At 34.7% G+C, this 23,213-nt stretch overlaps 1 protein-coding gene across 6 annotated transcripts in view; it reads left to right on the forward strand.

Moving 5' to 3' along the window:
• Positions 1-23,213, forward strand: part of STXBP5L (syntaxin binding protein 5L) — a 380,840-nt gene that overhangs the window by 215,770 nt on the left and 141,857 nt on the right. For all 6 annotated transcript variants that reach the window (XM_081235109.1, XM_081235110.1, XM_081235106.1 and 3 more), the window contains exons 13-15: positions 3,125-3,272; positions 4,194-4,261; positions 20,219-20,259. In XM_081235109.1, coding sequence (XP_081091235.1) covers positions 3,125-3,272; positions 4,194-4,261; positions 20,219-20,259 — 257 coding nt within the window. The remainder of the gene's footprint in view (positions 1-3,124; positions 3,273-4,193; positions 4,262-20,218; positions 20,260-23,213) is intronic.

Raw genomic sequence — 23,213 nt, forward strand, 5'->3', positions numbered from 1 at the left:
TTTAAAAAGATGCCTTTGGGGACTCCAAACACATAAAATGGATCACATTTCTGCTATTTCCCTAAGCAAAAAACAATTGTTACAAAAATTACATAATGTACTGTTTGTCCATCTGCTCTATTGACTAAAGGAAAATGGCACATGATAAAAGTATTATTGAACTACTGTGGCAGACAATACAGAAAATCAGGATCTCGAGGCAAGAGATGATAGATGCCTTCTTTTACTTTCTTTTCTTTTTCATTATGTTGTGGGAAGTAGAAACAAATATAAAATATTGCTGTTAGCTTGGTGCTCTCCACTACTTTACATGGACAGTAAAAGGAGACTTGAAACTGATGAACACTGTCTTCCTGCTACATATTTTCATTATCAATGATGATAGGCATGAAGCTCATTTTCCCTCATTCTTTGCTCTAGACTCACTGATCATTTTTTAGCCTGTTATATTTGAAGAGCTTTTGTACATTCTCTCTCCTCTGCATGGAATAATCTTCCATTCCTTTTTCTCCTTACTAACATCTATAAGAATCTCAACTCAGATATCGTTTTCTCATTTAAAGAAAATCTTTCATTATCTGTATAATTTGGTCAAATATCCTATTAAGGGCTGTCTTAGATCCATGTTCCTGTCCTTCATAGCTTTGACACAGATGAAATTTTCCATTTGTTATTGTTTTAAAGATTGTCTCCCTACTAGACTGTAGGCCTCATGAAGGGTGGGCTTTGTCTCCACATGAAGTAGGTTCTTAATAAATTTTTGTTAGATGAAGTACAGTCTGAGTTTTACTCTCAGTGTAGTTTGTGAATGTAAGAGCCAAAGTTTTTCTTTGTGGTAATTTGCATCACATAGTATTTCAATATTTTGAAAGGGAATAGGGTTGGTCCATAATATCACCATAACTGAATTCTGCCTAGCTGCTCTATTTATCAACATAAAACCTGATTAAATATTGTGTATGAGTGTGGATTTATGCCTCTATCTCTAAGTTCTAATATAGGTTTTATTAAAATACACTTTTCTAATCTCACTGGTAGTCACCTCTTCCTTCTGTGCCATATTTGTTGGTTCCTCATACCTTGTCTAATTGTCTAACATCCTCCAAGGCCCACTATAGTTTGTTTTTAATACTCACATTCTTTAGCATATATATTTATTCTTTTTAAAACTTTTTTATTGTGGTAAAATACATATAACATAAAAGTTACTATTTGTATACATTAATTCTTATGCTTTTCATTACCTTATATAAGTATGTGGATTGACATTTTGTTTGCACGTTTTTAGCTAATATTTTGCCATCTTCAACACCATGTTTTAAAATCTATGTGACAGGGGCTTCCCTGGTGGCGCAGTGGTTGAGAGTCCGCCTGCCGATGCACGGGACATGGGCTCGTGCCCCAGTCTGGGAAGATCCCACATGCCGCGGAGCGGCTGGGCCCATGCACATCCGGGGCCTGTGCTCCGCAACAGGAGAGGCCACAACAGTGAGAGGCCCGCATACCGCAAAAAAAAAAAAAAAAAAAAAAAAAAAAATCTATGTGACATTCCTATTTTGTTGTCTATTACAAGAAGTTTAATGTGGAAAAACTGAACATGTTCTCTTTCCCTCCAAATAGTTACTTTTAGCCATGTTTAATGTTAACAATTAAATTGCAGCTTTGTGCTCTTTTTTCAAATTAATTTATTCCTTCCTTCCTTCTTTTCCAGTTAATCCTCTACATGAAAGCAAGCATTAGGGCTTAAAAAATTTTCCCCTTCTTGGTTTCTTGGATTTACATCTTTGTTTACATTTCTACAACAACCAGTTCACACTTTCACATGTAAATTTTTGTAATACATTTTTAGTTATTTCTTTCTTAAATGTCATTTTTCTACTCTTTACCAATATAATTTATTTTCCCCAAACATTTTCATGATATTGTTCACCTTCTCAGGAGTCTGTCATTGTGACCTCTTGCTATTATCAAATCCCAAGTTGTAGATCTGATCTTTAAGGTGATCCACTTATTTTACTTCTAATTCTTCAATATCAGAAATATTGATAATTTCTGCTCTGAAACAGGGAACCTCTGATCCATTCAGTTTAAACTACTTGCCATTTATTAAACACAACTTTCTCCTTTCCATGTGATTTTGCATATACTACTATTCTTATCTGGGAAACCATTAAGATTGGAGGGAAAAGAACCCCTGTCAACACACACATAGACACACACACACACACACACCATACTCTTTCTGGTGTTTGAACTAAGTTTCTGATTAAGTTCCTATAATATGGGGAAAATTATTTTTAATAGTCCTCCCCACCCCCCAAAAGCACGCTGTATCAGAAGTAACATGATCACACAGACTGAGAACAGATGCAGCATAGAATCATACTCAATTCCATCTACTACAGTACCTGGTACATCTGGTACATGAGAAGTGTACAATATATTGTGGTTCTAAGAATTCTTAATTTGGTTCTTACTGATACCCCTTTTTAAAATGATATATGGCTTGAGGATATGAAATTTACTACACCCACAGGTCTTCATTCCCACTGTTTTCTAGTTTACATAGGAAACAATCTTAAACATGTGTAATCACGCACATACCTACATTGCACACACAACTTTCAGTTACTCCCTATAAAAATACAAAACCAAAATACTTGCCTACGTATTACGTCCCTTGGAAAGCATGTAAAATTTTCTAAGATATTTTAATACTTGTATTCTATAAATATATAGATAAAATTGTATGTAGATAAAGTACTTAGTTGATACGTTTTAATAAACTGACTGATAAGTCAACTTGCTGCATATTTTCAATTTAACATAATTTAGTCTATCCATTTTAGAAAGCAATATCACTGTGCAATTTTGAAATTACTGGAAAGAAAATGAGTTTTTTCAAGTAAAATTCTACCAGTATTCATATTATATTTTATAGATATATATTTTTGAAAGAGAATTCTTATTCAGGTGATCATTGTTTTGTGATGCTTAAAAAACAATTATGTGAAATATATTCAATATAATCAATATTTAGAAGATTTTAGGGTTTGTTTTATAAAAGTTATCTCATTTTTATATCAGTACAAAATGACACTAATATATTATCTTTATCTATTAGCTTTCCGATCTTTGAAAATCCATATCCCATGGACATTCATGAATCACCAGTTACGTGCACAGCATATTTTGCTGACTGCCCACCAGATTTGATTCTAGTGCTCTACTCTATAGGAGTCAAGCATAAAAAACAAGGATACAGTAATAAGGTAAAAGCAACAATTAGAAATAAATTTTCTTGTATTCATATCCATATCATATGATCATACTTTTTTCTGTTATTTTCTGACTTTCCATAGAAGAAGACTTGAACTAAATTCTTTTCAAGTCATAAGCTGGTACCTATAAAAGACATAATTTCTGAAAATTTCAAATTTCCTAAATGCTACATAGCTTTAAGTCTACAAGAATATAAATTTCTTATATAAAAAGTATACAATTATATACTAAGATATACTTACCTATCATATATATTTATATACTAAGTATATGTTTAAACTAACATATGCTTGAATCATAAGATGTTACTTTTGATTATTTCAGGGGAAGGATTACATTTTAAGAAATTCAAGAGTCAACTCTTTCTAGTTATTTCTTATCAGTCAATGGTTAATAAGACATAATTGTCAAAGACTTGCATTAAATAACTTTGTAGAATTCCATTTTGTTATATTTAACTACAGAATTCAAATACTTACAATTATAATAGACCCCCCTATTATGATTTCTGTTATTTGAACAGGACTGTTGAGATGGACAACTCTAGGGGGCACAATTTACATAGTATTTTGTGTTAAATGGCACCACCACAGTTTGGAGGTACACAGACTTCATGGAAAATGTAGCAACACCATATTTGTATGATTAAAGATACTTTTTTGCATTTTTAATATGAATGGTAATATTTGTTAAAATCTATATTTTTAAAGGATATGAAATTTTGCATTTGGAATTGTTTGTTCAATGAAAGAGTTAAAAAATAGGTACACATTTCATTCTTCATTACTTAACAGCTATTTATTTTTAGGTGAAACTTTTACTGTTATTTTAAAATATTTTTATTTTAAATTTCTAAGTTATTTAAATTTAAAAAATAAAACTTATAAATTCTTCCCACGTAATCTGTTTAGGAGTGGCCAATCAGTGGAGGAGCTTGGAACCTTGGCACACAGACATATCCAGAAATTATTATTACTGGGTAAGTGGGATGTGATTTATTAGTTTATCAATTTATCATCAAAAAGATTTCATTGAATTTTCACACTTTCCCATAATTGTGCTCTAGGAATGCTGACAGTTTAAATTAAAATATAAGACACAGCTTCTATCCAAAGATTATAACCTTTATAGAAGATAAAATCAAATCATTGAAAACATAGACATATAACAAAAATAAATAAGTGAAGATTATAAGACCAGAAGAAAGTCAAAGATAGAAAAATCATGAGAGATTAGTCAAGGAAGAATTTCTGTAGAAATCATAGATTATTAGCCTTAGACAGGCCCTTACCAATATCTCTTGATTCCATCTAAATCCAGGAATCAGTGCTCTGTATCTCCATCAAGTGGCTATTTAAAGTATACTTCAAAACTTATAGCACCAGAAATGTTGTTACTTCCTATAGCAACCCACTTCATGCTCTAATATTAGGAATGAAAATGGAAACATAACAACAGATAAAGATAAGACTTAAAAGATGATAAGGAGTTCTGCTTATGGGGTATGGAATATATGTACTTTTCCCTATTCTTCCCACTAAGTACAATTAAAACCCCTGGATATTATTATAATATGACTGGAAAAGATGGAGAGAAGTCAGACTGGATAGGTCCCTGAAGACTCAAGGAATGACATGGAAGTGAGTTTCCTGGCTTTTCTTTTCGCCTCATATATCCCAGAATTGGAGCTGAAGAAGCTGGCAACCTGGAGCTTCAGGCACAAACCTAAAAAGCCCAACAAAAGCTAGCTCTCTCTAGCCAAAAGGTGAGGAAAGGGGCAGCCTATAAAGACAGTAAACTTTTAGAAAATAATCTTCCTATTATAGCAAACCAACACAGAAAAAAACTATGGCCCCACCCCTACCCACTTCATCAAAGGTTGAGTGGAGAGCATGGACTTTCACCCTCATCAGGCTATAATAAGATGCCTCAACTTGCCCATGAAGGGGGTGTCAGTTTCTGACACTGAGCTAAGGCTGAGTAGGGTGCTGGGAATTTTAACCCTACTGAATGGTAGTGAAACTCATTACCTGTGGTGACAGAGATCATGTGGGGAGAGAATTCCCAGCACTGCCCAGCAGTAATGAGGAGCCATATACCCTCCCCTTTTTTGTCAATGGAAGTCCAGTGAGGAAGGAGGAAAGAACAGAGCTTAAAAAGTTCATAAGGAAATAATGGTTGAAAACTTCCCAAATTTGGCAAAAGACATGAACCTAGAGATTGCAAAAGGTGAGCGAACTACAAGAAATTCACAATAAGACACATCATAGTCAAACTTTTGAATACTAAACACCAAGGAAAAAAATATGAAAACAGCAAAAGAGAAATCACACCTCACCAACAGGGCAAAACCAATTTGAATGATGGCATATTTCCATTAGAAACCATGGAGGCCAGAGGAAATCTGTATCTTTTTCAAGTGCTGAAAGAAAAGAACTGGCAACCTAGAATAATATACCCAGCAAAAATATCTTCCAGGAATTAATTAGAAATTAATACATTCTAAGAAGAGGGAGACTAAGACTATGTTAACCTCAGACCTACTCTGAAAGAATGGCTAAAGGAAATTCTCTAGACAGAAAGAAAATGATAAAAGAAGGAACCTTGGAATATGAGGAAGGAAGGAAGAACACAGTAAGCAAAAATATGGGTTAATACAATAGGCTTTCTTTCTCTTGAGTTGTTAAAATTATATTTGATGGTTGAAGAAAACATTATGGTTACATTGTTTGATGTGGTTCTACATATGTATAGAGGAAATATTTAAGGTAATTATAAATGGGTGAGGGTAAACAGGTATAAAGAAAGGTAAGGTTTTTATACTTCCCTTAAAATGGTAGTATGATAACACCAGTAGACTGTGACAAGTTAAATGAATATTACAATGCCGTACCTAAAGCAATACTGTAAAAAGATCTGGGCTAAGAGATACACTGAAAAACATTATTGACACATAAAAATGGATGTATTAAAGTAATTCAATTAACCTATAGGGAAGCAGGGGGAAAAAACAGTGACAATAAAAGAGGGAAAAACAGAAAAGAAATTAAAAAAAGATGGACTTAATTAATCATGGAAGTGTTAAGGCATAAATGTAAGTGGTCTAAATACATCAATTCAAATGCATTGATTAGCAGAGTGGATTAAAAAACATAAACCAACGCTATGCCATTAACAATACACTCACTTCAAATACCACAGTATAATCAGGTTTAGAGAAAAAGGACAGAAAAATACTTTATAAAAGAATCAATGGAGGGCTTCCCTGGTGGCGCAGTGGTTGAGAGTCCGCCTGCCGATGCAGGGGACACGGGTTCATGCCCCGGTCTGGGAGGATCCCACATGTCACAGAGCAGCTGGGCCCGTGAGCCATGGCCACTGAGCCTGCGCGTCCAGAGCCTGTGCTCTGCAATGGGAGAGGCCATGACAGTGAGAGGCCAGCGTACCGCAAAAAAAAAAAAAAAAAAAAGAATCAATGGATCAATGGAGGGTGACATCAGCAAGTTGTCAAAATAAGTAGCCCCAGACCTCGTTCTCCCACAGACACACTGATACAACAATATATGGTCCAAAAACCTTTATGAAAACTCTAGAAACCAATTAGGAAATCATAGTACCCCAGGGGAGCTCAAAGCCAAGAGTAGCCACACTGAAACTGGTAAAAACAGCCATTTTATTTAAACTATATCAGCTTCTTCCCCAAATTGGCACAACTCATGTTCAGGAGGAATCTTCCCTCATGAGAGGGAAGTAGTGGAGTAGACTGTACATCCAGTGTTCCACTTTTCAGGGGACTTCCAAAGAGTTTTTATCTCCCCTGAGTCAGAGTACTGATGGAACCTGGATGCCTGGGGGCTGCAGAGAACAAAAGAGAGCTCAGTGGCTTATTGAAGTGCCAAGAAACTTGCAGAACTAAGACAGATAATAGAAGGAGCAAGAGATGCAAGCTCCTGAAAAAGAAACCAGCAAACCTCTCTAATTGGGAAATTACACATACAGTCCCAGAGAAGATGCATCCCCATTGAAGGTTTGAGAGACCCCAAGGATCTTGAGCTTGGAGAAGGTCTTCTCCTGTATAAAGCCATCCATAACAGGTGGCTGTTTTCCAAATGCTAATTGACAGTAAAAAATAACAAGGTGCAGGAAGAAACAGGCAAACACAATCCAATCAAAGGAACAAGATAATTATCTAGAAACTGACCCTAAAGAATTTGATATCTGTGAATTACCTGACAAGCAATTGAAAATAACTGTCTCAGGCTTCCCTGGTTGTGCAGTGGTTGAGAGTCCACCTGCTGATGCAGGGGACACGGGTTCGTGCCCCGGTCCGGGAAGATCCCACATGCCACGGAGCGGCTGGGCCCGTGAGCCATGGCCGCTGAGCCTGCGCGTCCGGAGCCTGTGCTCCGCAACGGGAGAGGCCACAACAGTGAGAGGCCCGCATACCGCAAAAAAAAAAAAGAAAAAATAGCTGTCTTAAAGAAGCTCAATGCATGACAAGAGAACACAGGTAGTCAACTAAATGAAATCAGGAAAATGATGCATGAATGAAATGAAAATATCAACAAAGAGATAGAAACTATTAAAAAGAACCAGAAAGAAACTCTTAAAGAGAAGAATACAATAACTGAATTGAAGATTTTACTAGAAGGGAATAACAGCAGATTTAATCAGAAGAAAGAACCAGCAAACTTGAAGATAGGTAATAAGAAATCACTGAGTCAGAGGAACAAAAGGAAAAAGAATGAAGAAAAGTGACAAATGCCTAAAGGACTTATGGGATACCATCAAACATACCAGTATAGCATTATGGAAGTCCCAGAAGACTAGAGAGAGAATGGGACAGAGAACTTATTTGAAGAAATCTTGGCTGAAAACTTCTCAAATCTGAGGAGGTAAATGGACTTCCGTTTTCATTGGATATGTATCAGAATATTCTAATGAGGGTGAACCCAAAGAGGCCCACACTGAGACACGTTATAATCGAATTGTCCAAGACAAAGAAACAATCTTAAAAGCAGCAACAGAAAAGCTACTCATTATCTGTATGAAAACTGTCATGAGATTATCATTGTATTTCTCAGCAGAAGTATTACAGGATAGAAGGGAGAAGGATGATATATTTAAAGTGCATAAAGAAAAAAGAAAAGCCAGCCATGGGACACTATATCTGGAAAACTGTACTTCAAAAATAAAGGAGAAATAAAGACCTTCCAAGATAAACAAAAACTGAAACCAGGGCTTCCCTGGTGGCGCAGTGGTTGAGAGTCTGCCTGCCGATGCAGGGGATGCGGGTTCATGCCCCGGTCCAGGAAGATCCCACATGCTGTGGAGTGGCTGGGCCCGTGAGCCATGGCTGCTGAGCCTGCGTGTCCGGAGCCTGTGCTCCACAACGGGAGAGGCCACAACAGTGAGAGGCCCGTGTACCGCAAAAAAAAAAAAAAAAAAAAAAGAAACCATTTATTACCACTATACCTGCCTCACAAGAATTGCTAAAGGGAGTCCTTTGAGTTGAAATGAATGAACACTAGACAACAAAATGAAAGCATATGAAAATATAAAGCTCTCTGGTAAAAGTAAATACACAGACAAAAACAGAATCCTGTAACACTGTAGTGGTGGTGCATGAATCACTTTAAATTCAGGTGTAGAATTTAAAAGATAAAAGCATTTTAAAGAACTATAACTATAAAACTATGTTAATGGATACAAAATATAAAGAGATGTATTGATAATTTACAGCATCATTAACATAAAGTGAGGGGAGAGAGAAAGGAGTAGGGTTTTTCAGTTATAATGTGCTGTATTACTTAACATAGATCACATCTTCCTTTGTTAATTCTCAAATATGCATTCATGGCATCATTTTCAAAGGGTTCTGTCCATTCCCAACACAAAATGTTAATCCACCCTCCACTGAAACCTTTGGTTTATTTTCAAACCGATCTGTGATGTAAACAACTTCATGCTCTGGAGCTTTTGGGGTATGGAGTCTCAGCTCACCTGAGGACAGGTGGTCATACCTTGCCCCCGGGGATTCCTGTGGGTCAAGTGGGCCCTGAGAGGAGCGGGGCTAAAGGCCCTGAGGACTAAGGGTATTTTGGGGTAGATTTCTAAGGGCGACCCCTCACACAACCCTAAATCCACCATGTGATTTCCACTAATCCAGCAGCATCTACCCTAGGCAACAACAAGGCCACACCTATGCCAGGAGGAGCTCAGCCACTAGGAAACAGGCCCAGGGAAACTGCACTTCTGGAAGTTCTTACCTGAAGTCTTCAAACTACTCAGTGGTCTCAGATGTGCTATGCCTGATATCTCTAGCTCAGTGCTACTGAATACGGGCCTGAAGGAGTAATATCTGCACCAATAAGAAAACTTGTTAAAGGTGCCATTTCATGAGCCCCACAGGAGAATCATAACTTAGAGTGGGGTCCTGATTCCCTCCAAATTTGTATGCACTTTAAAGAATCAGAAGAAATGTTTGCTACGTGGTTCCCATGCAGTTTCCCATTAGTACTACATGATGAGTATTTAGAAATTACATCACCTGTGCCCTCCCCACAGAGTCTGTCTATTGATCTGGGTGGGAGCATCCATGTTGTTTTAACTCCAGGTGATTCTAAGTTTAGACCAGGTTTAAGCCCAAGGCTGCTGGGTACCTCGGTGAGAATTGCTTCCAGTCTTTAGTCCCTTTGCCTTTGGGAAGACATCGGTGTCTGCTCTACATGGTATGGGAATGGGCAGGGCAGTGTAGCCCACTTAAGGAGTAGGGTTTTTGTATGCAATTGAAGTTAAGTTGTCACTTTAAAATAGATCAGTATAACTATAAGATGTTTTATGTAATACACAAGGTAACTGCAAAGAAAATACCTATAGAATATGAACAAAAGAAAGTGAGAAACAAATCAAAGCATGTCACTATAAAAAATCAATGAAACTAAAGGAGGGCAGCAAGAAAGGAAACAAGGGGCAAAATAAATACAATATAAGCATAAAACAACTTTTAAATGGCAGTGGTAAGTCCTATACTATCATTTCTTTAAAGATAAATGAATTAAACTCCCAAATCAAAAGACACAGAGTGGAAGAATGGAAAAAGAAACAAGATCCAACTATATGCTGTCTACAGGAGACTCACTTTAGATATAAGGGTGTACATAGCCTGAAATGAAAGGATGGGTAAAGATATTGCATGCAAATGCTAACAAAAAAAGACATCAGGGTTGAGCATACTTTTATCAGACAAAATAGACTTTAAGCCAAAAACTGTCATGAAGACAAAGGATAATATACGATGATAAAATAGTCAATTCACCAGAAAGAAATAAAAATTATAAATGTATATTCACCTAACAACATAACGCCCAAATATATGAAGCAAACACTGACAGAATTGAAGGGAGAAATAGGAAATAGTGCAAAAATAGTAGGAGTTTTCAATACCCCACTTTCAACAATGAATAGAGCACCCAGACAGAAGTTCAATAAGGAACAGAAGACTTGAAAAACAGTATAGAACAATTGGACCTCATAGCCATGTATAGCACACTCTACCCAACAACAGCAGAATATACATTCTCCTCAAGTACATGTGAAACATTCTCCAGGATAGATCACATGTTAGGCCATAAAACAAGTCTTAAAATTTTTAAGAAGATTGAAATCATAACAAGTATTTTTTTACAACCACAATGAAATGAAATTAGAAATGAATAGCAAAAGGAAGACTGGAAAATCCGCAAAATATGTGGAAATTAGGCAATACCCTCTTGAACAACCAATGGGTTAAGAAATCACAAGGAAGTTGGAAAATGTCTTGAGAAAAATGATAAAGACAACATATCAAGCTTATGGGATGCAACAAAAGCACAACTAAGAGGTTTACAAGTAAACCTCTAAGAAGTTTATAGTAGTAAATGCCAACATTAAAAAAAGATCTAAAATCAACAATTTAACTGTACACCTCAAGGGATTAGAAAAAACTAAACCCAAATTTAGCAGAAGGAAGGAAATAAAGATAGAACAGAAATAAAAACAAAATAGAGGGTAGAAAAACAACAGAAAATATTAAAAACTGAGATTTTTAAAGATCAACAAAATTGACAAACTCTTAGCTAGACTAAGAAAAAAAGAAAAGACTCAACAAATATCAGAAATGAAAAAGGAGACGTTACAGCTGATGCCACAGAAATAAAAAAGGTTCATAAGAGACTACTATGAACAATTATATGCCAACAAAATGGATAACTTAGAAGAAATGGATAAATTTCTGGAAACATACAACCGACCAAGATTGAATAACGAAGAAATTAAAAAATATGACAGACCTATAATCAGTAAGAACATTGAATCAGTAATAAAAAAAGTCTCCCAACAAAGAAAAGCCCAGAAGTAGAGGGCTTAACTGGAGAATTCTACCTAACATTTAAAGAATTAACAGTAGTTCTTTTTAAACTCCTCAAAAAATTGAAGAGGGAACACTTCCAAACTCATTGTATGAGACCAGCATTACATGATGTCAAAATCAGACAAAGATACTACCAGAAAAGAAAACTACAGAGCAATATCCCCAGTGACTATATTGCAAAAGTCCTCGACAAAATACGAGCAAAACAAATTCAACTACACATTAAAATGATTATACATCATAACCAAGTGGGATATATCCTCAGGATGCAAGGATGGTTCAACATGAAAATCAATCAGTGTGATATACCACACCAACAAAATGAAGGACAAAAACCACATGAACATCTCAGATGAAGCAGAAAAAGCATTTGACAAAATTCAACACTCTTTAATGATAAAAGACTTTCAACAATCTAGTAATAGAAGGAAATTACCACAACGTAAAGGTCATGTGTGAAAAGCACATAGCTAGCATCATACTCAATGGTGAATAACTAAAAGTTTTCCCTCTAAGATCAGAAACAAAGGAAGGATACCCACTCACACAACTTGATTCAACATAAAGCTAGAGTCCTTACACTTCCTGATTTCAAAACATGATACAAAGCTAATCAAAAATATTACAAAGTAATCAAAACAGTATGGTACTCACATAAAGACAGAGATATTGACCACTGAAACAGAATAAAGAACTTATAAATAAACCATCACCTATATGGTCAAATCTTTAATAAAGATACCAAGGCTATACAAAAGGGAAAGGATAGCCTCTGCAACAAATGATGTTGGTAAAACATTATTTATACATGTGAAAGAATGAAATTGGACCTTTACTATATACCATACACAAAATCAACTGAAAACAAAACCCCCTAAATCTAAGACCTGAAACTAAAGAACACCCAAAAGAAAATGGGAAATATTTCATGACACTGGATTTGGCAATTATTTCTTAGTTGTGTCACCAAAAATACAGGCAACAAAAGCAAAAATAGACAATTGGGACTACCTCAACTTAAAAACTTCTGTGAAACAAAGGGAACAATCAACAGAGTGAAAATCCTACCGAGTCAGGTTATTTTCAAACCATATACCTGATAAGGGGTTAATATCCAAACTATGTAAAGAACTCCTGTAACTCAACAACAAAAACATACAATTCAATTAAAATGGGCAAAGGACTTGAATTAGGTATTTCTCCAAAGATACACAATTGACTTATAAGTGTATGAAAAGATGTTCAGCATCACTACTCATCAGGGAAATGCAAGTCAAATCCACAACGAGATATCACTTTACAACTGTTAAGATAGCACTGTGCAGCACCAACAGGAAAATAAGTGTTGGTGAAGATGTGGAGAAATTGAAACCTTTGTTCACTGTTGGTTGAAATGTAAACTGAGGTAGCTGCTATGGAAAACGATATGGAGTTTCCTCAAAAAATTTAAATTAGAATTACCATATTATCCAGCAATCCCACTTCTAAGCATGTATTCAAAAGAATTGAAAACAGGGTGTCAAAGGTGTTCCATGTTAATTGCACATCCATGTTTATTGCAGCATTTATTCACAGTATCCAAGAAGTGGAAGCAACATAAATGTCCATCAAAAAATGAATGGGTTTCTTTTTTTTTTTTTCTTGTGGTACACGGGCCCCTCACCACTGTGACATCTCCTGTTGCGGAGCACAGGCTCCGGACGTGCAGGCTCAGCAGCCATGGCTCACGGGCCCAGCCACTCCACGGCATATGGGATCTTCCTGGACTAGGGCACGAACCCATGTCCCCTGCATCAGCAGGTGGACTCCCAACCACTGCACCACCAGGGAAGCCCCAGTGAATGGGTTTCTTAAATGCGTTGTATACAATGGAATACTATTTAGTTTAGCCTTAGAAAAGAAGGAAATCTTTCTATTACATGGATGAACCAGAAGGAAATTATGCTAAGTGAAATAAGCCAGTCTCAAAAAGACAAATACTGCATGATTCCACTTATATCAGGTACTTAGAATAAACAAATTAATAAAGACAGAAGACAGAAAGGATGGTAGTTGCTCAGGAGAGAGGGGAAAAGGGAGTTGTTGTTCAATGGATGTGGAGTTCAATTTTTCTAGATGAAAAAATTCTAGAGATTTGCTGCACAACAATGTGCATATCGTTAATACTATTGTATTATACACTTAAAAATAGTTAACATAGTAACTTTTATGTTATGTGTTTTTTACCACAATAAAAAAAATCATTATATAACAAATTATTATAACTGAAAATAAGAACTAAATAAGTTGGCTTAACAGCATGTAGTGACAGCTGAAAAAAGGATTAGTAAACTGGGAGATAGTGAGTAGAAAATATCCAGATGGAATCACAGAGAAAAAAGGAAAGCATAAGAGATATACGATACTTGGTGAAGAAGTTTGAACATATATATAACTGGAGACACAAACAGAAAGGAGAGAGAGAATAAAGCAGAATAAATTATTGAATGATAATGGCTCAGATTTTTTCCATTGAGAACACAAATTCAAAATGTGCTAAAAACTGAAAGCAGAGTAAATAAAAGGAAAACCATCTACACAGATTGTAGTAAAACTGATGAAAACAAAGGGTAATAAAAAAATTCTCAAAAGCAGCCAGAGGTGGACACTTTACAATAAAACAAACAGTAATAAGATTGAGAGTTGATATTTTAACAGAAATGATGAAAAGAGAAGGTATTGGTATAAAATCTCTATACTACTGGGAAAAATGCTAATATAGAATTTCATACTTAGCAAAAATATTCTTCAACTATGAAGGCAAATTTTTTTTCAAACAAATGTTGAGAGAATTAAAGTGAGTGCCTTAAATAGAAGGAAAACAATACCAGATAGAAAAATAGAAATGCAGAAATTAAATAATAACAACAGAAAAAGGTAAATGCAAGAATAAATCTAAATAAATAGCAATAATATTATGTTTTGGTATAAGTATTAAAATGTCAATAATTTTTAATAATGTGATGTAGAATGAAAATATATCATAATGCTAGCACAAAAGGTGGGAGAAAGGAAAGTAGAGATAAAATATTTAACATTGTTGCTTTGGGTAGGTGTAAAATTAACAATTTAAGGATCAACAATTTAAGGGTCAGTTTTGTAATATCTGTGTTAGCCACTAAAATAATAGTGTAAGAATATAATACTCAAAAACTAATAAAATAGAGTAATATTTTAAAATGTGATTATTCCTTAAAAGGACAGAAAAGAGAGAGAAAGAATACAGAATTGGTTAGACAAATAGAATATAATTGTGAGGTTGGCAGATTTAAATTCCAGTGTATCAATAATTACACTAAATATAATTTGACTGAATTCTGCAATCATAAGCAAAGACTGTCCGTCTAAATAAAAAAAAATTCTAAGTCACTTATGAGACACATTAAATATATGTATACTAAAAATTTGAAAGTAAATACATGAAAAATTGTAACATGAACGATTTAAAATTTTGGTACACCTCTACTTATATTAGTGAAGTAGTTTTCTGTTGCTGCATAACAAATCACCACAAACTTAGCAGCTGAAAACTCATTTATTAACTCACATCTCTATAGGTCAGACACCTGGCACTGTATGATTGAGATATTTGCTCAGTGTACCATAAGACTGAAATCAAGGGGTCAACAAGGTTGAGTTGTCATCTGGAGGTTCTGAGGGAAAATCTGCTTCCAATCTGCCTCTCATTGTTTTTATTAGAAAAATTTAGTTCCTTGTGGTTGTGGGACTGAGCTCCCAATTTCCTTGCTAGGTGTCATGGGGGGAGAGCATGTTAGCTACCTAAGGCTGCCTGCATTTCTTGCCACGTGGCCCCTTCTTACTTCAAGCCAGTAACAATGCATCTAGTACTTCTCATGCTTCAAATTTCAAAATTCTTTCATCTTTGACCTCTAGATCTATATTTATAGGTTTCATGTGATAGGTTCACCCAAATAGTATCCTTTTCTTAAAGTCAACATAACTGTCATGGGAGTGATATATTCTCTATTGTATCCACAGTCCCAGAGAATATACAGGATTATCCAGAAGGCAGGAATCCTGGGGAATATTTTAGAATTCTGCCTACCACAGTAAACGTTAAAGCAAGAAGTATTATCAAATGTAAAAGGGACTATTTTAAAATAATAAAAGGATGAATCCATAAGAATTTTGAGTTCAGGGCCCCAAAATATACAAAGAGATAGACAATTCTGCAATAAGTGGAAGAAAATATAACAAACCTCTCTCTGAAACTGATTTTAAAATTAAAGGAAAAATCCATAACAATAAAGAAAGTTTTGAACAGCATGATTAACAAGTCTGACTTAACTGACATATTTAAAACATTACACTCTACAATTCAAGAATGTACATTCTTTTCAAGTGCACATGAGACACAGACCAAAATTGACCATATGCAGGACCATAATAAAAGTGCCAATAAATGTCACAGGATTGTAATCATATATAACATGTTCTCTGACCACAGGGGAATTAAACGAGGAACAAATGACAAAAATATATAAAGAACATTCACAAGTTTTCAAAATTAAGCAATCTATTCCCAACTAGCTTACTGGTTAATAAACAAATCACAATAGAAAATTTTAATATATCACAAACAGAAAGATAGTGAAACTAAAATATATCATAACATGTGGATACATCTAAATCTATGTTTAGAGGTAAGCTTATACCCATGTTATATGTTTATATAAGTTAATATAAGCTTATACCCATGCATGTTAATAAGACTAACATTTAATGATCTAATTATCTATCTTAAGAAGTTAAAAAGGATAAAAAAATTATTCCCCCAAAACTAAAAAGGAAAATAATACTGTTAAGAACAAAAATTAATGAAATAGAAAATGTACAATAGCAAAGATTTACACAGCCAAAGTTGGTTTATGGAAATAAATAATAAAGTTGCTAAAGGTGTGTGCAAGATTGTCAAGAAACACAGAAGAAACAAAATGGAACAATCATAAATGTATGGAAATCAAGCAACACACTCTTAAACAACCAACAGACCAAATGAGAAATCACAAGGGAAATTAGAAAATATTTTGAGATAAATAAAAAGAAAAATAACAGCATGGAGATGTAGCAAAAACAGTACTCATAGGGGAATTTATAGCTGTAATCACCTACATTAAAGGAAGAAGAAAGTTCAATAACCTATCTTTACACCTTAAGGAACTAGAAGAAAAACTGATGCCAGCAGATATAAGAAATAATAAAAATTCGAGCAGAGATAAACAAAACAGAGAATAGAAAAGCAATAAAGGAATTCAATGAAACCAAAAGTTTGTTCTTTGAAAAGTTCAACAGAATTGACAAAACTTTAGTTAGAGTGACTCAAGAAAAAAAAATGGGGGGGATAATTATTAAATTCACAATGAAAAACGAGTATAATACTATCAATCTTACAAAAATAAAAAGGATTATAAGAGAATACTGTGAACAGTTCTTTGCCAACAAATTAAATAACTTAAATGAATGAATAAATTCTGAGAAATGCACAAACTATCAAAAATGACTCAAGAAGAAATAGATAATCTGAACAGCTTTATAACAAGTAAAGAGATTAAATCAGTAATTGAAACCTTCCATCAAAGGAAAGACCAGGACCAGATGGCTTTGTGATGAATTCTACCAGTCATTTAAATAGATAACACCAAATGCTTTTCAAACTTTTCCAAAAAATAGAAGGGAAAACGTCCTAACTCATTATCTGAGGCATCATTCTAATACCAAACTAGACAAAGACACTGAATGAAAAGAGAACTGCAACAATATTCCTTATAAATATAGATTCAAGTATACTAAACAAAATATTAGCAAACTGAATCTTACAGCATATTATAAACCGTGATCAAGTGGGATTTATCCTAGGAATACAACAAGAGTGTTTCAACATACAAAAATCAATGTAATACCCACACTAATAGAATAAAGGGGAAAAAACACATAGTCATCTCACGCATAAAAAAGCATTTGACAAAATTAAATGCCATTTTCATGATTTAAAACTGCAACAACAGCAACATGCAGAAAACTAGGAGCAGAATGGAACTTCCTTAACCTGGTGAAGGGCATTTTTGCACAACCCACAGGTAACGTCATATTCAATGGTGAAAGACTAAAAGCTTTCCCTTTGAGATCAGGAACAAGACAAAGATTTCTGCTTTTGCTACTTCTATTTCATATTGAACCAGAAATTCTAGCCAGAGGAGTTGGGCAAGAAAAATAAAAGGGCATTTGCAAGAAAAATAAAAGGGCATTTGCAAAAATGCCCTTTACCAGGTTAAGGAAGTTCTATTCTACTCCTAGTTTTCTGAGTGTTGCTGTTGTTGCAGTTTTAAATAAAAGACACCACAATGGAAAGGAAGAAGTAAAATTATATCTATTTGCAGATGACATAATCTTATATATATGTTAATGTGTTTCTATTTACTAACAATGAACAATCTGCAAAGAAAATTAAGAAAGCAATTTTATTTACAATAACATCAAAAAATAAAATACTTATAAATAAATTTAACCAAGGAGATGAAAGGCTTGTGCACTAGAAACTATAAAACTTTGCTGAAAAAAATTAAATAATACACAAATAAATGGAATCATTCCATGTTTATGAATTAGAAGGCAATATTATTAAGATGGCAATATCTCAAAGTGATATACAGATTCACTAAAATTCATATCAAAATCCCAATGATCTTTTTGCAGAAATGAAAAAAGTTTATCCTAAAATTCATATGAAATGGCAAGTGACCCAAAATAGTCAAAATCATCTTGAAATAGACCAAAATTGAAGGACTTACACTTCTCAATTGTAAAATTTCCTACACACCTACAGTAATCAAAACAGTGTGGTACTGACATAAGATTAGATTTATAATTTAATGGAATGGAATTGGGAGTCCAGAAATAAAACCATACATCTATGACTAATTGGTTTTTTACAATGGTGCCAAGCCTATTTAATGGGGCAAACAGTAATCTCATCAACAAATGGTGTTGGGAGAATTGAATATCCACATGCTAAAGAATAAAGTTGCACCCTTACCTCATGGCATATACAAAAATTAACTCAAATATGGTCAAAGATGTAAATTTACAGCTAAGGCTATAAAACTCAAGAAAACAGGGATAATATTTCCTGAATATGATTTTGGCTGTGGCTCTTAGATATTACACCAAAACATAGAAATGATAGGAAATGGATGCTGGATTACTAGTATGGCAGCTCAGGCAGCAGGAGAATTTTCAGGGAAAAAAAAAGGAAGCAGAAAAATGCTCCTAAACACAAAGGGGCTCCACTATGGAACCCATGACCAAGTCAATAAAAAGCAACTCCTGTCTCCCTTCTCCAGTCTCTGTGGCTTTCTTTTCTATTATCTACCTGCTTCATCCCAGCCAGAAGAGAGCCTGTAAGCTACCCATCTCTCTTCAGAGCAAAAGAGCTTGGACACCAGGAAGAATAGGCTATAAGAGCACTTCCTTGGGAGGGTGGCTAAGTGCCCTCACTCCTGGCTCCATTCCAGTTCAGCAGAATCTTACTGTGAGATATTTACCCACTCCTTTCAGGCCATAGAACTGGCCCAACTATGAGCAGTAGCTGGTCTGCCAACATGAGAAAGGGGCAGCAGTTTTCCTAGTTTTAGCTATGCACTCAACCCTTTAACGGCCCATACACAGCTCAGGCTTCATGCAATTATGCATTTAATAAATGTACTGAAGAAAAGGGGAAAAAGCATAAGCAACAAAGAAAAAAATAGATAAAATGGTCTTCACTATCAGGTGAAAAGGTAACAGTGAATGGAAGAAACTTCAAAATCATATATCTGATAAGGGTTTAGTATTCAGGATATATAAAGAACCCTTACAGCTCAAAAACAAAAAGACAAATATACCAATTTTTTTAAGTGGGCAAAGGATTTGTATAGACTTTTTCAAAAAAAGATATACAAATGGCTAATGAAAAGATGCTCAACATCATTAGTCATTGGGGAAATGACGATTATTTGTAGACGATTTCTTATAGAATTACCATTATACCTATTACCAAATAATGATACAACTCTAGATAAGTTTAAGGATTTGCTTTTTATATTTTGATGCTCAACTTTAATTTTGCTGTGATATTCATTTCAAAATTATTTTAATGTAATCTAACTTAGGTCTCTTTTTATTCAGTGTAAACAATTTTATATAAAATTATACTGTTCATTCTTCACAGATCAGTTTTCATTGTTATTACATATAAAATATTCTTACAATAAATCTAAGTAATTATTGTCTTTTTCCAAAATTTAGATTCTTGTGTGGTATTTAAAAAATAAACCATTGTTTTAAGCTTAGAAATGGTTTAGCATACATTAGTTTTCATTGAAATGGTATTTTTAAACCAAATTTTAATAGTAATTCAAGTTTTTATACATTTAGAACAATTATGATTTTTTATTTACCATACTTAATGCTAATTTATTTCTTATCTAGTCATGCAGATGGATCGATAAAGTTTTGGGATGCTTCTGCAAGTAAGTTTTAAGTTTCTCCTTATATTACAGGAAACACTTGGTTAATATTTACTCATAGCCATTCACCACTTTTTAGTTTGGACAGTTAATATTTTTGATACATATTTAGCATACACATACAGCTGTGTTACAAAAATGCATTTCCTATATTATTGAATCAGTTTAAAGTATTAACTCTACTGTGCTTTTCTTCTGTGATATAAACAGACACAACTGAAATCACTCTTTATCAGCAACCTATTATATTTATGAGGTAATATACATTGGAAAAAGTACCAAACTTTGTCACACTAACTCTTTTCAAGGAATTTCCTTCACCTCCTCACTCTTAGAAAGTGCTTTTATCCCACTAGTCTTCACTTTTCTTTGCCACTTGTGTACCAAGTCTGTGAGAATCAAAAGAAATAATTTGATAAATGTAAAACTTCTTTTGAAATCTTGAGAATTACATAATTTAAGGACTACAGGTACTCTGCTCAATGTTGAAGGGCATGCAAAGATTTAAGACTTGATTATACCCATACATACCCTTCAGAAAACTTACAGGGCAAACAATATGATAAGAACTCTAAATGTAGTACAACCCAAATTCTGTTTTTTATTGGAAATGGGAGATTTATTTGAACCAGGTAGATCCAGGAAGGGTATTTTGATGGGGTGACATTTAATGTGAGTTTTGGGAGATAGTTAAGATTTTGATAGTCAGGACTAGGAGGAGAAGAAGAAGTGAGCAATGTCTCCAAGTTTCTGAGTAACCATCAAGATGGAGATAACTCTTTGGAAATAAGGATACAGAAGAGTTCTGGAAGTTTGGATTTTGTTGGAACACCAGGAAATTCAAGTAAAACTGTCTATCAGGTAGGCAGAACAGTCAAGAATGGTAACTAATGAAGAAGCAGCATAGAAGTGATCCCTGAAACTATAGAAGTGAACTGAGAAAGACTGATAAACAGAAAAGCAGAGGGAAGAAGGTTGAACATTAGTGATAATCTTCGTCTGCAATCTAGAGTCCTTTAGCAGTGGAGCAAGGCATCAGCAAGAGAAAATGATTAAAAGATTTAAAGCCATGAAATCTGAGGGCCCTTTCTGACCTCACACAATAAAGATCAGTTGTTCAGGGGGAAATTCCAAAGGACAACAGATTTTTTATTTTTATGAACCTTTTCATGTAAATCTGACTTTGTTCCACGAACACAGTTAACTGTATAGTTACAATTACAACGAGCAAACATCTTTGCTCGTTTCCCACCACCTGAGTCACTCCTTTGCTTCTAAAATGTGAGAAGACACTGTAACACTCTAATGACTGAAGTGCATACCACCCTTAAGCATGCACGATAATATTTTAAGAAGTTAATTTTTAAATAAAATATTATTTTATTACATTCAGAACATATGTTGCAAAGGTTTGCAGCATGTTTAATATTTTTACTGTAATCAATTATAAGGGCATATCTCCAAATCGATGGATGTCATTGGAGAAATATCACTTAATTTGCCAATTTTGTGGGATAAGGTCCAGTACAGGAAATGAGGTTATACCAAATTTGAAAGTTGAGTTTATGTTAATTTGTGTACTGTTGACTTTGAACAACATGGGAGTCAGATTGACTGTGCCAACCCTCTACACAATCTGAGCATAACTTATAGTTGGGGCATAATTTATAGTTGGCTCTCACTATACACTATTTCTCTGTATCTGTAGTTCAGCATCTGAAGATTCTATCAACCTCAGATTGTGTAGTACTGTAGTATTTACTACTGAAAATTATCTGAGAATAAGTGGACCCATGCATTTCAAACCCACACTGTTCAAGGGTCAACTGTATTCATCTTCAGTTGCTGAGTATTAAATTACCACAATTTAGCAGTTTAAAACAAAACCCATATACTGTCTCACAGTTTCTGTGTGTCATGAATCTGGTTCAGGTTAGCTGAGTTCTTTGCTCAGGGTCTCAGAGACTGCAGTTGAGGTTTTGGCTAGGACTGCAGTTTCACCTGCAGCTCAGAGTTCTGTTCCAAGCTTTTGTGGTTGTTGGCAGAATTCATTTTCTTGCAGCTTTAAAACTCGTGATTTGTTTCTTCAAGGCCAGCAAGGGAGTGTCTCTCTAACTTCAGGGAAGGCCCTGATCCCTCTTTTAAGGGGCTCACCTGATTCTGTCAGGCCTACTAAGGAAAATCTCTGTTGATTAACTCAAAGTTAAATAATTATGTCTGCAATATTCTTTAATATTTCCATGTCACATCAGGCTTACAGAAAAATCATAAAAACATACTATGAAGTGTTGTATAGCCTTCAGCCAGATTCCCCAAATGTCAATGTATGCATGTGTTCCCTTCACCCGCCCTCCTACCCGAATGCATGCTCTCAATCTAGCACTCACTTGCTCCCTCTCTCTCTCTCTCCCCTTCCCTCCCCGCTTCCTCCCTCCCCCTCCCTCCTGTCCTCCCCCACCCTTTTAGTCTTCCTCTCTTCCCTCCATTTTCACACACAAACACACACACATAAATATATACATATATATATAGCTTTTTTAAATCATTTGAGAGTAAGTTGCAAACATCATGCTCCTCTAACAGTACATGCCCCCCTAAATACTTCAGTGTATACTTCCTACAAACAAGGTCATTCTTTTATATAATCAAATTATAGTTATCAAAATCAGGAGCTTAATATTCATACAATACTATTATCTAACTTCCACATCTGACTCAGTTTTAGCCAGTTGTTCCAATAATATCTCTCATAATAAAAGAAAATCTAGGATTATTTGTTGGATTTAGTTATCATATCTGTTGAGTTTTCTTTAGTCTGGGAATGGTTGCTGAGTGTTTGAAATTGACATTTTTAGGAGTTCAGGCCAGTTATTTTGTAGAATCTCTTTCAATTTGTGTTTGACTAATGTTTCTCATGATTAGGTTCAGATTATACACTTTTGGCAGGAACTCCTAGA

Source organism: Mesoplodon bidens, assembly GCF_964165515.1.
Source record: "Mesoplodon bidens genome assembly, chromosome: 5".
NCBI lineage: Eukaryota > Metazoa > Chordata > Mammalia > Artiodactyla > Ziphiidae > Mesoplodon > Mesoplodon bidens.